This window comes from Micromesistius poutassou, assembly GCF_964030765.1.
Source record: "Micromesistius poutassou genome assembly, contig: SCAFFOLD_5202, whole genome shotgun sequence".
NCBI classification, from domain to species: domain Eukaryota; kingdom Metazoa; phylum Chordata; class Actinopteri; order Gadiformes; family Gadidae; genus Micromesistius; species Micromesistius poutassou.
The window spans coordinates 1,414-17,281 of NW_028178625.1; the positions used below are offsets into that span (position 1 = coordinate 1,414).

The 15,868-nt window shown below is 45.2% G+C and overlaps 1 protein-coding gene across 2 annotated transcripts; it reads right to left on the minus strand.

The window, feature by feature from the left end:
- Window positions 1-2,526: 2,526 nt before the first annotated feature.
- On the minus strand, window positions 2,527-14,834 carry LOC311373526 (CYFIP-related Rac1 interactor A-like). 2 transcript variants are annotated; one of them, XM_084490275.1, is made up of 11 exons: window positions 14,140-14,152; window positions 13,194-13,275; window positions 10,714-10,835; window positions 9,625-9,730; window positions 7,463-7,599; window positions 6,998-7,075; window positions 6,694-6,810; window positions 6,139-6,218; window positions 5,656-5,782; window positions 5,377-5,447; window positions 2,527-4,931 (listed from the first exon to the last, which is right to left on the minus strand). In XM_084490275.1, the coding sequence occupies exons 2-11, from the start codon at window positions 13,264-13,266 to the stop codon at window positions 4,868-4,870; spliced, it is 975 nt and encodes a 324-aa protein (XP_084346401.1). In that variant the 5' UTR covers window positions 13,267-13,275; window positions 14,140-14,152; the 3' UTR covers window positions 2,527-4,867. The 2 variants fall into 2 exon arrangements, with proteins under 2 accessions (XP_084346401.1, XP_084346400.1); XM_084490274.1 differs by lacking the exon at window positions 13,194-13,275 and having other exon boundaries at window positions 14,140-14,834.
- Window positions 14,835-15,868: the final 1,034 nt, after the last annotated feature.

Below are 15,868 nucleotides of genomic sequence, written 5' to 3' on the forward strand. Positions count from 1 at the left end.
AAAGGAAATGAAATGAACGATTGAACCCATGAAAGGACCAGGTATACAACTCCTCCTTTGTCTGGGTGTACACCCCCCACTCGTGCGTGTGTGTGTGTGTGTGTGTGTGTGTGTGTGTGTGTGTGTGTGTGTGTGTGTGTGTGTGTGTGTGTGTGTGTGTGTGTGTGTGTGTGTGTGTGTGTGTGTGTGTGTGTGTGTGACGGTTGGTAATGTGGTCAGATTTGCATTGCATTGAAAATCTGACCGCTGATATGATGGAATATTTGCAGTCGTATATATAGTATGTGAAGGAGTGAATGAGTGTGTGCTGGCTCACTTCTCGGCCAACCCGGGATTGTTTGGCAAAAGGCGGCAAAGCGTTTGTCTTCGATAATATGTTCCCGCCTCTACGAGGGCAGTTAGCGGTTAATCGCACCGGTTTTGCTTGGCCGTGCCCTGTGATAAAAGTGTGTGTGTGTGTCTTTCTGTGTGTGTGTGTGTGTGTGTGTGTGTGTGTGTGTGTGTGTGTGTGTGTGTGTGTGAGTATGTGTGTGTGCGTGTCTCTCTCTCTTTCTCTGTGTGTGTGTGTGTGTGTGGTGAAATCCTAAAAGAACAGTTGACAACCGACAATACCAGCAGGGGTTATTTGTAAAACATTCCACAGGAGCGGAGCTGCTTTGACTATTAACGGCGGTTAATCGTTCAACAGCTTCCCCTCCCCTGGACTTTACTATAAGGCTTGGCCACAGCTCATTTTTTCTGCAATCCACTCCGTGTGTGGTGTAATTATGGATGTCACCTGCCTGCAGCCCCCACTGCCTCCGTTTACTGTTTTTAAGTCATTTAGAGAGGCCTTTCGCCACAGCACCCTGCAGTGAATACAGATACAGGTCGTTAAAGAGAGAGTCGGGGCTGGGCCTCCTTCAGCAGGGAGCCGGAACGCCTTGTCATTAAACTTTTCATGGGTCCATGATGAACGGAAGTTGTGAGCGGGAAAAACAAAAACACCTTTTACCAGTTAAATGTGTTGTCATTTGGACGGTGAACACCAACACTCGCCCGACACACTTTCCTGCGGAGGTTCTGTGAAGCTCAGGTCATACCATATAGCTAGATGGATAGAAAGAGACATAACACACACACGCGTTATTGCATGCAGATGCACGCATACCTAGGCTTCTTCCTTCATTCCCTCCTTCTCTCCCATCTCTCTTGGTGATTAATTTGGCTGCTTTCTAAACAAGTCATGCCTCTGTTATTGTCTAGCGCAAGTGATTCCCTATACATCACGGCTTGTTCGCTTCTATAATATAACATAATAACACATAGATATATTATTATATATGTATGGGCTCCGGGAGCGATGCCCTTATAAGATGATGGTACATATGAGAACCATGTGCCCTGTTGCTGCTCTCCTTTTCCACATTTAACTCCTCTCACACTCTCCTGTGTCCCCCTGGCCTACTTTGCAGCGTGGCCCCCCTGCTACTCCCTGACTCCTCCAGAGCACCAACAACCAGCGCCTCAACATACGGTACACACTATCTTAACATGTATTACTGTACATTGATTACTGTGTGCTGCAGCTACAGTATCACACTTAATAGTCTACTAAAATCTGCCATGCCAGACCAACTCAAAATGTGCTACATTATAAGCCGTATAAGCTGTTTTACCAATAGAGTTATTAATTACTATAAAGTACTATTAATATGTTGTCAGAGGGGTGGAATGCTCTTCCAATGGGTCATTATCTTTACAAATTGGTGTTCGTTTGGGGTCATATTATTTAAACTTGATATGTTGGCTCCATCTTATGGTGAAAATGGGAATAACATTTACTGATTGCAATTACATGGCCAACATGAGAGGCTTGCAGTGCCATGTGCTTGAGTCAGTTAAAATGTGTAATCTGTGTAGATAGACATTTACTTGATCCAACCTTTTAGTAGGTAGCATAAGTTGACACAATGCCATTCTTGCTTCAGCTGCAACGGCTATACAATGGCCCCAATTCCTGTAAGACCTGGCCTTCACAGCATCAACATATGTTGTGGTATCATTAAATATAATTCAGTATATTACGTGTAGGAGTAACAATATTTAAACATTCCTAAACTGCTTTCTTTATGATGTTATTTTCCTTTCATTACATAATTGTCTACTTGGATGTCAAAATCCTTCATACTACGTGTGGCAATACCTGGGTCCAGGTCTACCCTGATCCATCTAAATTTTGTTTTTTATAAAAAATCTATATGAATTTGAAGGAATCTAAAATTCAAAATGTGAAACCACCAAATGATTCTTTCAGTGTACATTCTCTGAAACTCCTCCATCGTGATGTTGGTGTGGATGGAACACGGCATATATCATATTGCTATGCTACTACAGGCAGCTGTCTTAATGCTGTGGCAAAAACGGGACTACATCATTGGTTGAATGTAATAAATGACAAGTTTATTGTTGCACAAAATGTACAAAATAACAAGCAAATGGACTGCCCCCCCCTACCATTCCATTGACCATTATTACATTGGAATTCTGAAACCAAAAACTATGGCAAATCTGATGGTGGTCCAAGCCAAACGCATGGGAATTTCTGAGAGACAACACGTACCCAATTTCAGCGTCACTGAACAATTAAAAATGAATAAAAACACCTTATTTACACATTTTGTCAGAACTTTTACAACATGCCATCTATATATTTATACAGAATATGCTTGTGCACATACCCCTGTATAGAAAATATATTTCAAGATCAAATGAAGTCAGACTAAGGGCTATAGACATCCAAAGTACAGCACTTGTTTTAAATTTTTCTCTGAAACCTTTTTTTTTTCATTAGCTTTTTAAATAAACATTTATTCAATCACTTTTTCTTCATTCTTGATCAGCCTTGTGTGAAAAGAGAAAACAATCTTTAAGTTAGTTTTTTGTTTTACTTGTGAACAAGTGCCCCCTCTCCGGTCGGGTGTGACTAGTAATGTCTGACGGAAGCACCCCCCCCTCTGCTCGCCAACGCACCTATCTCTCCTGTGTCTGCGCACGTGTGTGTGTGTGTGTGTGTGTGTGTGTGTGTGTGTGTGTGTGTGTGTGTGTGTGTGTGTGTGTGTGTGTGTGTGTGTGTGTGTGTGTGTGTGTGTGTGCGTGTGTGTGTGTGTGTGTGTGTGTGTGTGTGTGTGCACGTGTGTGTGCGTGCATGTGCGCGAGACATTGCGTGTGTCAGCGGTTTTATTTATCCTGACCACCCCCACCCTTCACTCCCCCGGCCTGTCAGAGTGTTAGCGAATCCGCTTTGGCACCGCATGAAGTAGTGTGGCTGCTATGGGTGTGTCCCAGAGCAACATTCTCTGCTGTCCCCACTAAGGTCTGGTTGTCCCCCTGTCCCTTTATTACTGACTTTGTGTTCCGCTGATTGGCCCTCAGCATATCGTCTCTCTCCATCTTAAAAGGCTTTCTAATTCAGGCAAGAAGCCAAACTTTTAATTTCCCTCATTCCTACTACTGACTCAAGGGAGATCAGTACGCCATCATGCAGGCCTTGTTAGGCCCTGATGGCTTCAAGGGACGGGCCAATCAGCACCAAGGGATCGGAACACAACTCAAAGAGGGCCTGTTGAGTAGTAGTCACCACCAAAGAGGGGAACAGGGTGAATAGTATTAACATGTCTGCCCTGAAATCCCAGAACGCACTAAAAACCAACAGGGAGTGTTGACAGCCACTTCTGCAGACAAGTGATTTCCCCACATTCAATAAATCAGCACAGATGGATGAATTGCCTCTCACTGCTGTTAACGGCAAATGCTTTCTAGTGAGCTATAATGAATGAGTATTAACCACCATAGCACCATGGGAAGAGAGCGAGAGAAGGTGATTCAAGATAAAAGAGCCCAAAACGACTTCCGGTGAGGTTTAGCACTAGATAGCTAAGGTATATCGACACAGGGCAATGGACCACACGGCTAACTGCTTCTTCCAGGGGCACGAAGCAAGCAAGAGACGGGACGAGGAAGAGGCGCTGTGTATGGAAAACAAGATGCGTTCTGAAAATAAAAAGTAGTGAGCTCTATGTCGCCATCTCCGTACAGTCAAGGATTTTGTTAACCTTTTTCAACCTTGTACGAAGATATAAGATGACGGCCGGTGGAAGCACATCTCCGGACATTGTCCTTCACATTGCTTTCACTCGCACCTGGATGAGCGCCAGAGACCGAGGCTGCCGAGGGAGATCAGGAGAGACGGGGGCAGGAGACGGGGCGAGAAGGGAGACCATGGCTGCGTTCCAAACCCGCCGTCCGTGGCCCACTCGTTGAGGGAAGCGGGCAAGGCTAAAAGTTCGGAATGCTCGCCCGACCTCAAAATCCTGTGGGTTTTATTTTGTGTTTTTTTGTTTTTAAACTGTGCAAAAATACTCCTCGGACTACCATTGCAATATGACCCTTTTTATTGTTTTAAAAATATGTAAAGTGTAGTTTGTCTATGACTCTGACCTTTTCATTATATTGTACATGTTGCATTACATGTTGTATAGCTTCCTTTTCATTCTTAGATCCTACCTATTTTCATCTTGCGTGTTCCCCTGCTTTGCACTTTTCTAATATATATTTATAGTTTTTCTTTTCTGGCTTTTTTCTGTTTTACAAAATGAGAGACAGAATGATGGACAGCTGACAATAAATATATATAATTATTTCCTTTTCCTCCTTTTATCATCAGGTCTGTATTAACTATTTTTTTCAACCTGGGGATCATTTAGATATTTTTTTCCTCCTTCCTTTTTGCTGTAAACAATCAGGGTGTCAGCCATTGGTGCTCGCCTTGGCTCCTCCTTCTGCACCCCCTGTTACCCCTCCACCTCCTCCTCCGCCGCTCCACCACTCATTGCAGGAGGGCCCTGATTTGTTTGGAGGTGCTGTCATCGTTTAGATGTCTTGTCGTGTACCTGGGGGAAGAGGAGAGAGAGGAAGGGTAAGCATAGGAGGTCATGAAGAGGATGGAGACTTGTCTCAATAATGATTTGAGTATTTCCTCTTTCTCCCATTGATTGTGTTCCAGTATTGACATATCTATTTGTAATGGTCGTCTTTTTGTCTTTTTCTTTCTGGCGGTCATTCTTTCTCTGTCTAGCTTACCCAGTCTGTTTCACTTTCTCTCATTGTATGTCGTGTGTGTGTGTGTGTGTGTGTGTGTGTGTGTGTGTTCCGTCTCAATCTCAATCTCATCTATATCTGTCCATCTCAGCCTGTCTGTCCTTCAGTGTGTGTGTGTGTGTGTGTGTGTTCCGTCTCAGTCTCATCTATATCTGTCCATCTGGGCCTGTCTGTCCTTCAGTGTGTGTGTGTGTGTGTGTGTGTGTGTGTGTGTGCTGCGGTGCATTGCACACCCACCTCAGTGCATTCAGGAGTCCCTCCACGCTGTTGGACGGCTGCTCTTTCAGCACCTTGATGCAGCCCTTCATCTGAGGAGGCACAGATAGACATACCGGGGCCCCGTGAAGGTCAGTCACCTCAGATCTCTTCACGCACACACCCTCAAACACGCAAACACACAAACACATGTGCGCTCACACGCACACACACACACACACACACACCCAAATCCAACCCTATGACAGCAAGCACATACCGTGTGTGTGTGTGTGTCTGTGTGTGTCCCTCGTCACTCACGTCAATTTTCGAGGTCTTGGCGAAGGCCCCGACAGGGTGGACGTGGTCGTAGAGAATGATGACGCCCACCATCACCCTCATACAGAAGAGCATGGTGTCTGTGTTGGTGAAGCGACAGCGATACTCACTGAGAGAGAGAGAGAGAGAGATGGAGAGGGGTGAGGGACAAAAAAAAGAAACAAAAGAAGATTATAATTGGAGTTGAGAGAGAGGGGGATAATAGCGCCAAAGTGGCTGAGAATAGAGATGTGACCGCCTTTTTGAAGCTCTTAATGCAATAACCACTGCAAATCAATGGCGGTTTCATAACTCACAAGAAAACGTTAAGTAAAATGTTCATGCACCAGGCATGAAGATCACAGACTGATTGGATTTATTCATGCTAGCTCCTCATTAGCATGTCCTCAGTGTATCAAAGCCCTTCTGACCTTCATAAAGAGAGATGGGGGGGGGGGGAAATGGAGAAGACAAAGGGAAACTCACGGAGTCTCCAACATGACCCGGCAAACGCAGGCCATGGTGCTCAGGCAGTCTGTGGTGTCCTCTATCGGCAAGGTCTTGTTCTGGAACATAATGTTCAACCGCGCATGTGATCGATACAGCATTGAACTGAGGGTTCATCACACAATGTGCCCATGGTAGCCTATTGGAGACTAGCAAAGAACTGCCACTTGGAGGAGACAGAGTTCACTAGGATCATATATTTCAGTTAGTTTAGTCGTTAGTTAAATGCATTAAGCGTTACATACTTATTACTTATCATGTTATAGATGTTAGAAATGGATTAGTTAATTATAAGTAATGATATTAGCTTGACATGTTTGCCAGATTTGTTACTGTGTTAATGAGTTTGTTTGACCAACATTTTGCAAGAATTAAAAACTGTTACGTTAAAGTTATAAGGCATATTGTCAATGTGTGGACGAGTAAAGTTAGAAGAAACATTGGGGTAAGTAAAGATGGATTAAAATTGGTAAGTAAATGCTATTTTAGTACTTTATTATTTCAGCTGCTAGGTGTATTATTTGGCACGCTTACCTCTGAAACAAACTTGGTGGTGGCATTGCTCAGAGTCTTCAGCATAGGCGTGGCTTCAGCGTAGAACAAAGACATTCGATTGGCCATCTCGTTGTTCACCTCATTCTCAGCTTCCAACTGGAGAAGGAAAAGGGTTGATCAAAAGTGAATGTTTAATCACCTTAAAACATTTTTTGATTTGTTCAAACAAATCCTCATGCACAGTTGGCAAAAGTGAATTTGAAATATTGATTAAAAGAATATTGATCAAACAGAATGACTATCAAAGAGAAATGCACTTTAAGACTGACTGAGAAGGACTCACCTGCTGGTTGTTGAGCCGGTTCCTACTGATAGTCCTCCTGTAGTAGCTGAAGTCATTCTGTATGGCCGGGTTTGTCATCTACACAGCAGCAGAGAAATAAATCATTTTCATGAACAGTCAACATCACTATTTTCTGTGGTTTTAAAGGTGCTTATTTGAGTTCGCAAAGAGAGAGATTCTGAAAGATAACAACTCAATAAACATCCCATTCCTCTGTGTGAGAAGTTGGTTGACAGAGAAGATGTATTCCCCAACCAATGAGGGAAGGAAGGCCCTGATTGGTCTGAATAAGCTGGGAGCAGATAAGCTGCGAGTCTTAAATCATAATTGTCTCATACAGATGCGAGTGCAGTCAACTCTAACACAGATATTTTCACATTGCATATCACTCACTAATAGCAGCTTGCCATGCCATTTCTAACCGACTGTTCTAAAATGATAGCTCTTAAATGTCGCCTAGAGCACCTTTAATTCGTCAAAGCTGAGAGTGAAGTGCAGGATCTCGGCAAACTGCTTGGCCAGGGCCTGCTCCCGCTCCAGGTGCTGCATGGGGGCGTAGGGGGGGCTCGTGAGCGCCTCCAGCAGGCTCCGCAGGGCGTTCTCTACACACACACACACACGCACACACACACACACACACACACACACACACACACACACACACACACACACACAGGAGAACACACGCATACACACAGGAGAACACACGCATACACACACACACACACACACACGCAGGGGAACGCAAACGCACACACATGACATTAGTTGTTTTAGTTATTTACTTCATGATGTACAGTGCAGCTCAAAGTCTGGACATCAGAGGCGACACCCCAAATGAGATCACCCACGTTTTCCATTCATGCTAGTCATTAAGAATGAATAATAATGACAGCCAGACATGTGAGAGTGTGTATTATCAGTGTAGGAGTGCTTGTGTTTGAATGTGCTATAACGTATTGCAGGTTTAAATCGAGCTGTGATCCCTGATGAAGTCTGAGTTCATTGATACAGCCCTATAACTCATTGTCAACCGGTTTCATGACCACAACACCTTGTATTTGTATTCAAGCTCTGCTTTACTTTTGCATTTGCATTGTTTAAGGACAATGTGTGCGTCATGTGTTTGTGCTGTTGTGTGGGCCTACTGCAGTAAGAATGACCCATCATGGATAATAAATATCTTCTGATTCTGAATAACCCTTGACCCCTAAAAAGGACCAGGAGGAGAAACTCCCAGGAGCCCAGCGGGAGAAGGAGGAAGCCTTGACAGAGGGATCCCTCCTGGAAGGGATGGCTAAGGACCATGATATCGATGCTAAGTGGGCTGACAGTGAGTAGTCCATAAGAGCAGGATTCTTTATGACTGTCCATCACACACACACACACACACACACACACACACACACACACCCCTCAGCCTCCTGCTCAGTAGACAGTTGGTCCTGTCCGCCCCGCCCCCTTGAGAGAGAGAGCCTCCCCACTCCTCCTCATTCAATATGCATGGAGGCCTGCTATAAATACAGCCCTGCCACGTTTCATCTAAAGGTCCAGGCGTCACTCCTCCTCCCCCTCCCCCTCCTGCTGCGGCCGCCTCTGGGTTCAGCAGGCAGCCAGCACCACCCACCCAAAGCGGATGCACCTTATCGGGAAAGGGCAGCTCTGACTGTAGTGTGGGGAAAAACACAACCCTTGGCATCGGTTTCTCTCCGTTTGGTGAGGTAGTTGGGGCTTGATGGGAAGAGAGGAGAGGAGAGGAGTGCGTGTGCTTGTGTGGTTTGATTCTCCGATCTATGTCTGCGACAGGAGACTCAACCTTGATGTTTGATCCTTTCTCCTTCTCGTGTCTCGCCGTGTTAAAGCGCAAAGACAAAGCACCGTCTGCACAAAGTGAGTTTAGAGGGCAGACATGAATGATAGATCACAGATACATTAGCATTAATTATTAGCAAGGTCCCTGCTTGTTAACCTGGATGCTGAGGGGTGGTGCTGGTGTTCAGTGGGTTGGGTGCTGCTGGTTTGGGTGGTGTTGGATGGGGTGGTGTTAGGTGGAGTGGTGCTGGTGTTCAGTGGTGTGGGATGGGGTGGTGTAAAGTGAGGTGGGGTGGTGCTGGTGTTGGGTGGGGTGATGGTGGTGGCGTTATCAGCTTCCTGTGCAGAGGCGGTGGCTGCTTAAACAGATTCCTCTGCCCATACGCACTCCGCCCGACAACCATGTTTCCCTGTTTCCATAGCAACCGCTGCCTTCCTACTAGGTCAGACTGCAGGGGAGTCAGGAGGGGAGTGTGTGTGTGTGTGTGTGTGTGTGTGTGTGTGTGTGTGTGTGTGTGTGTGTGTGTGTGTGTGTGTGTGTGTGTGTGTGTGTGTGTGTGTTTGCAATTTTTCTTTCAGCCGATGATAGCGATGCTGGTATGGAACACTGCTTGACTCAGACTCTCCTTGCGGAGTTACCACGGCAACCGTTGCCGAATTACTCTCTTCTCTCATCTCTCCTCATTTCTCTGTTGCTCTACTTTCCTCTCTCCTAACCTCACCCCTCAGCGCATACAATGTGTGTGTGTGTGTGTATGTGTGTGTGTGTGTGTGTGTGTGTGTGTGTGTGTGTGTGTGTGACCATGCTCACTAACCCAGTCGCAGGGAGAACTCGTAGAAGCGCTTCAGTTTGGCCACCAGGGGGCAGACTGCGTTCCAGGCCTTCTCCTGGAGAGCCAAGTCGCCTGGATTCTGGATGGCCTGCAGGCAACACACACACAAACACACGTTAATGTAATATTAATGTTAAACACATTTTGATTCTGTTCAATACATCAAGCTGTGGCATGCTTTCTCAGTTCTGCATGGGTTTTGCATGGGTTTTGTTTGAGGTTTGATATTACATGCCACATTTCACTTGATAGCTAGGAGAAAGCAAAAGTTAATTTTGTTGCCTCGTCGTACGTTCACCTTATAGTATAAATGGCAGTAATAATCAAGTTTATTTACAGCACCTTTTTAAACATGAGGTACAAAGTGCATTACATGATAGAAACAGACAGTAATACAGACAGTAAAACAGTAATACAGAAATTAATAACACAATAGTGCTAAACTATAGTAGACAATTAAAGATAACCTCAAGCTAGGGAAAACGTGCATATATAATAAAAAGAAAACATCACGGTAGTAGTACGTCACAGCAGTAAACACACGTGTTAGTGTTTGAGGTTGATAGCCATGAGGAAGCAGCTGTACAAAGAGCTTTACTGGCTTACACCTCCATGATAATTGAAACACTGCTTCTTGGTAAACTGTTAGTGTAGATACACTGTAGAGGCTTGTCTGACCCACATTGTGTGTGTCTACTTTCATTAAGGAAGGGAAGAGGGCAGTCTAAGAGGAAGTTTGCTTTTGTAAGCCGCAGACTCCAATTGTCAATCATTGTCAATGCCGGAATTATTTTTCCGAAAGATGTAAACTTTCAGCCGGTGTGAATTGAAATGCAAGGTCTGACTTTTAGTTGCGGTGCTTTTAACAGCATTCATAGCAATGTGTTCTTTTATAAATTCTTTTCACAATTGCAATGTGTGTCACAGAAAAATCGGGTCAGGCTGCTTTAAAGAATCGCATTATAATAATCATCGATCATCATAATGTGTATTTGGCTGCCCTGAATCGATTTTGAAGGTTTTCTCAACCAAAGAAAACCAATAAAAGGCGAGGGCCATATCTGTCCTCACTTCTCGTATCTCCTGGCCCGCTCCGTTGTAGGACTGCAGCTCGGCCAGTATCCCATGAGCCTCTTCCAACACGGCGCTGACCTGGTTCCACACAGCTGTCTCTGCCTCCGTGGGCTGGGCATCTGGGACCGGGGTGAAGGTGGAAGATAGCCAGAGAAGAAGGAGGGATTGACAGGTCCAGGTGGTAGAGAGGAAGGTCGAGGAAATAAATGGAAAGAAGGAAGGAAGAAGAAAGGCAAGAATGGGAGGATTTGAGGGAAAAGAGGGGAGATAAAGATTGGAGGGGGGGGGGGGGGGGGGGGCAGTTGAATGGGAGGATGAGATGAGATGGGGGGGGGGGGGGGGGAAGCAAAACGGACATTGGTGCAAGATAAATGAAAATATATAGGATAGAAAAGGGGGAGGAAAAGAGTGAGGTAGGAGTGGTGGTTTTGGGGGTGGAGAGAGCAAATAGTAGGAAAGAGTCAAATGTCAAGATGTCAAATGATTAGTGTTATAACACTTTCAAAATAAGTATATACCAAGAGTAGTGTTACAATTTAAATAATCAAATGAGGTAATCTCACTCAAAATTGATCTGAGACTAGATGGCCGTTCACATCTGAGGTTAGGTCTGGCCCTAAACAATTGCTCGGATTCAGAGATTAAAGTGAGAGCAGATTAAAGACAAAAAATAAAAGCACACTCGGTCGCATATTGCCTAGTGATGGATCTGTCACTAGACACCGGAGAGCCAGACATGTTTTGTCAGTTGGAGGGATAAGGATTTTGTCTAGATTACTGGTGGTTTCAATGTAATCTTCATTTGCCGAAGGCTTTATGCTTTAGTTTTTCAGACCTGTTGACTTGATCTATCCAATTTTACCAGTCTGTGCTTAGTCTGTTTAGATTTAATGTGTAAACAATTAGAAAATAAGCCATATGGCGTATATTTGATCAAGCTCCAAACATTAGCGGCAATATGAATTTGTCCTTTTTCTTTCAAATTTTGACCCCAGTTAATGAGGTGCCATTTTGCCTAGTTGTGCCTAGTTGTGCCTTTGTGTTTTTATTTACTGTGTTATGTGCGTTTGTTTCCTCTGTTAATGGTGTCCCTCAGGCATTTCAGCAGAAAGTGAATTAGCCATTAGGATATGTTTATTTCCCTAACAAACACCATGGTAACCATGGTAACTGAAAAAAAACATGGCAGCAAATAAGCTACGTTGAAAACATCCAGGCTTATTATTACCGCATTAAGACATTTCAGTATGTAAATGTGACTCGCATGGACTAAAGCGCTCTGCTGAGCTTTTTCCACCATTAATGGACGGTGCGGACAGACTGTAGGCTACTTCACGTCGTTCCCGACAAAGGTCCAAAACGCTGCGACCGAGGTGAGCAATATCTTTTCTCTCTGAGCGGCGGAGGAGAATTCATGCATGGGCACACAGGAGTAAGGGCATGGGTCAGAGCTTGTCATCTCTTAAGTATAAATGCTTCCGACCTCGTGGTTGTGAGGTGTGGAAAGGAAAAACCATTATGTCAGTAAGTAAAAAAATTAAAAGATTAGATAAAGTGCCCGGTTCTCCTCCTCATCCTCCTCACTCCGCACTGACTTCTCCCACGGCTGTGGTGGTACAAATAATACAGTCACATGGTGGGAAGGCTACCGTTTCATTGGTCAGCGGGGGGGGGGGTTAAGGAGATGGACAGGTGTGTTGGGGTTAAGCAGGCTACAGCCTCACTGACCGGGTTGGATAGGAAAGGATGAGAGACACACACACACACAACACAGAGAGGCACACGCAGACAAATGCACACACGCACACACACACACACACACACACACACACACACACACACACACACACACACACACACACACACACACACACACACACACACATGTCGAACACATAGTCGTTGATGAGGGCACACTGGGAGATTGGGTAACGGGTTTGAAAGAAATAGCTGAAGTGATGGCAGTAGACATCTTTAGTGAGACGTAGAAACACGTCAGCCCAACAGACACCTCAAAGGCCTGGCATTCACGAGGGCCTAATTGTTGCAATGGTTTATTTTCTTTCGCTTCTATTGTTGTTATATTCATTATTTATTTTGATGTTATAACTCTTATGGGGGTGGATTTCATTTTCTTTCCAATTTCAAGCGTTTATTCTTCATCTCGCTCCTTGCACTGTCACCACCGACAACGAGTCAACGGCGGCGGCGGCGATGACAAAGGAAGGAGACGGGCCCCTTTCAGATGCCAGTCCCTCGGGCGCCAATCAAGAAGGAAAACAATCAAAGGGGGGGGGGGGGGGGGAGAGCGGGAGCGAGAGCAGCATGAGCGATGGATGTCTCGATGAGAAGGGAAAATGATGATGGGAACGCCGACGGAAACGGAAAGAAAAACAACAAAGGAAGAGCAAAACCGAGACGAAACGGGAGAACTTAAAAGATGAGAGAAAATCAAAATAAGAAGCGGATGGTCTCACGTTCAAAGTCTAGGAAAACTATTGGGCCATGCTCAAGTTCGGCGCAAGCCAGCACTTTCAGGACGTTCCCCATGGTGACCCCCTGGAACAGAAGGAGGGAGGAGGGGTACATCTCTGGGTGATGACGGGGGTGGGAGTAAGGGTCCGTCTGTCTGTCCCTGTGTGTGTCTGTCTCTGTATGTGGGTGTGTGTGTGCGTGCATGTTCTTGTACATGTGTCGTGTATGTGGGCACATGGTGTGCGCGCGCGTGTGTGCGTGTGCGTGTGTGTGTGTGTGTGTCTGTGTGCGTGTGTGTGTGTGTGTGAGGACTGAAAGTATCGGGCTGGGGACTCGAAAGAGAGAGAGGGAGAGAGAGAGAGAGAGAGGTGGGAGTGCGATGATGACGATGGCGTGGTCGAGGTATGTTCTGGGTGACGTTGCCATGGCGATTCAAGCACAGAGGTTCTTTAATCCGACTCTTACAATATCCAGCTTTGTTTTGAAGGATGAAAACGGGATCATTAAATGGGAGTTGAAATGTGGTAATTGTCATCCACTTTTAAAGCATGTTATGCTCTGTGAGCCCACGCAGGATGAATACAATTTGAATCACCAATTAGTAAATATAATTTGGTTTTAATTGTGTGTGTTTTTTTTCACAGCTGTAAGAGTGGGACTAAAGAAGTTTCTGACGATGACACACCACAAGCCACGACAACACTTCTTGACGCCGTCAGCCAATCAACAACCAGCAACCAAACACATCTCCCCCCTCCCAACCCTTGCCCCTTCAGCCCACACCGTACACACACACACACACACACACACACACACTGTATACACATACACACACACACACACACACACACACACACACACATATACACAAACATACACAAATATCACACACGCACACACACTCACTAACAGAAACACCAAACAGACAACGACCCAGTGCACACTTACTTTCAAAGTCCAGGAAAAAATGTGGACAGTTCTCTAAATCCTTGCCAAGGACCTTAATGAGGTTCCCCATGGCTGGCAACCTGGATGGGAGAAGACAACAAAAGGCATACAGTACATAGAACCCGGATGAACCACACAGGCGCGCCTCTTCTAACCATATGCTTCTTACACAGCTATGTCCTGATGCGTACGCCACCCTCTGACACCCACAAACTGGGCTGGGAACCCGGTTGGAGGGAAACGTTTCTGCAAGCAACCACCCTAACCCATACATGAGGGTGCTGACCGGCTTTGGTTGGTGTTATGATCATTGGATTCTACGACAGAGCATGATGTACTTTTTTTTATTTTGTTAACTATTTTTTTGGGGAAGGTTTTATCCTTTTTATGATAGAGTGAGATAGACAGGAAGGTATGGGAGATAGAGGGCAAGACAGGGCAGGAATCAAACTCCCGGTCGCGGCATGTCAGTAGACAGTCTGGAATAGACCTGGTCCTGTTTTTCACTATTCTGTACTGCACAACTCCAGCCTTTTGCCTTCTTTTTCTAAATCCTAAACCAAACGCATGGACTCATAAATGGCCGCCCCTGACACTGATTTGCGTTTTATTTACAGAGCAACAATATATTCCATTAGATTAGGATTAAATTAGGAATGCTGTAAATCCAGCAGTGAATTATTTTCGCTGGCTGGTTAGAAGTCACTGCGGAGCTAAGTAGCGGTTTTGATCCATTTACGTTACTTTGCTAACCTAATAACATCCTGCCACATATGAATGGCTCCCTGCTAATGCTCTCCATAGAAACGCGGCCGCCCGCTACAGGCGCGCTTCGAGACAGACATTATGCATTTCCCACAGGGGCTAGCATGGTAAAAGTATGTGAAAGCCACGGAGAGAACAGCGTTATTAAATCACGGCTTTGTGGAACCCGAGGTCGAAGCCTTGTTCAAATGTACGGACCCTTACAGAGCATCGTCCCTTTTAGAAAGAAAGACTCCACGAGTCAACCTCGCATATCAGTTGACCCTGTGTGTCAAGCCAGAGCCATAAACGACGGTGAGTTTCAAAGCGGAGCCTTCCATAAAAGCGAGTCCACAATAAAGTAGGTATCCTCGTGGAGTCTTTGTGTCTCCTTGCAATGAAAGTGCCCTTTTCCTTATGTTCTCTGCCAGGGACGCTTGCTGATGGACTGGAGGCCGGTCCGGCTTCAAGAGCGTAAGCAGCTACCGGCGTTGACTTCCTCCTCCCTGGTATCCTTTACATTTATGTGCTCTGTAAGCAAGCACCCGGGGGCCTATCAATTTCCCCGTGCTGCCGGTGATTTATGGCTAGCATTAGCATGTTTTACGAGACGCTACATCCCGCTAGAATTAAAAAAAAAAAAAAACACAAAAAAAAGGCTTTTTTCGGTTACTCAGCAAGATTGTGTGTTGCAATGCAGCACTGATTTCGAGAGAGAGAGAGAGAGAGGGGGAAAAAAGGGGAATAGATTACATTCATGTTCGGTTATTGGGAGGACTGGCTTGTATTTGTATGCTGTTGAGCCCAATAAAAAGTATATATATTTTAAATACTGTCAATAAATTTGGATCTAAAAAGGACTGAAGGAGAGGACAGTCAGTCTACTTGCTGAGTCACAGCTGTAGCACAGAGAGCAGTGTGGAAGCAGCATACACCCTGTCTTGAGTTTATATCAGGAGGTGATCCCATGAATATTTGAAAAAAG

What these genes read in the sequence shown, in the direction of transcription:
- LOC311373526 (XM_084490274.1), bottom strand. Translation starts at nt 14,413, where the DNA reads ATGTATGGGTTAGGGTGGTTGCTTGCAGAAACGTTTCCCTCCAACCGG. An exon ending in CCACCAAGTTTGTTTCAGAG is followed by an intron (nt 6,219 to 6,693) that starts GTAAGCGTGCCA and finishes ATTATGTTCCAG; the next exon opens with AACAAGACCTTGCCGATAGA. An exon ending in CGGGTCATGTTGGAGACTCC is followed by an intron (nt 5,783 to 6,138) that starts GTGAGTTTCCCT and finishes TCTCTCTCTCAG; the next exon opens with TGAGTATCGCTGTCGCTTCA.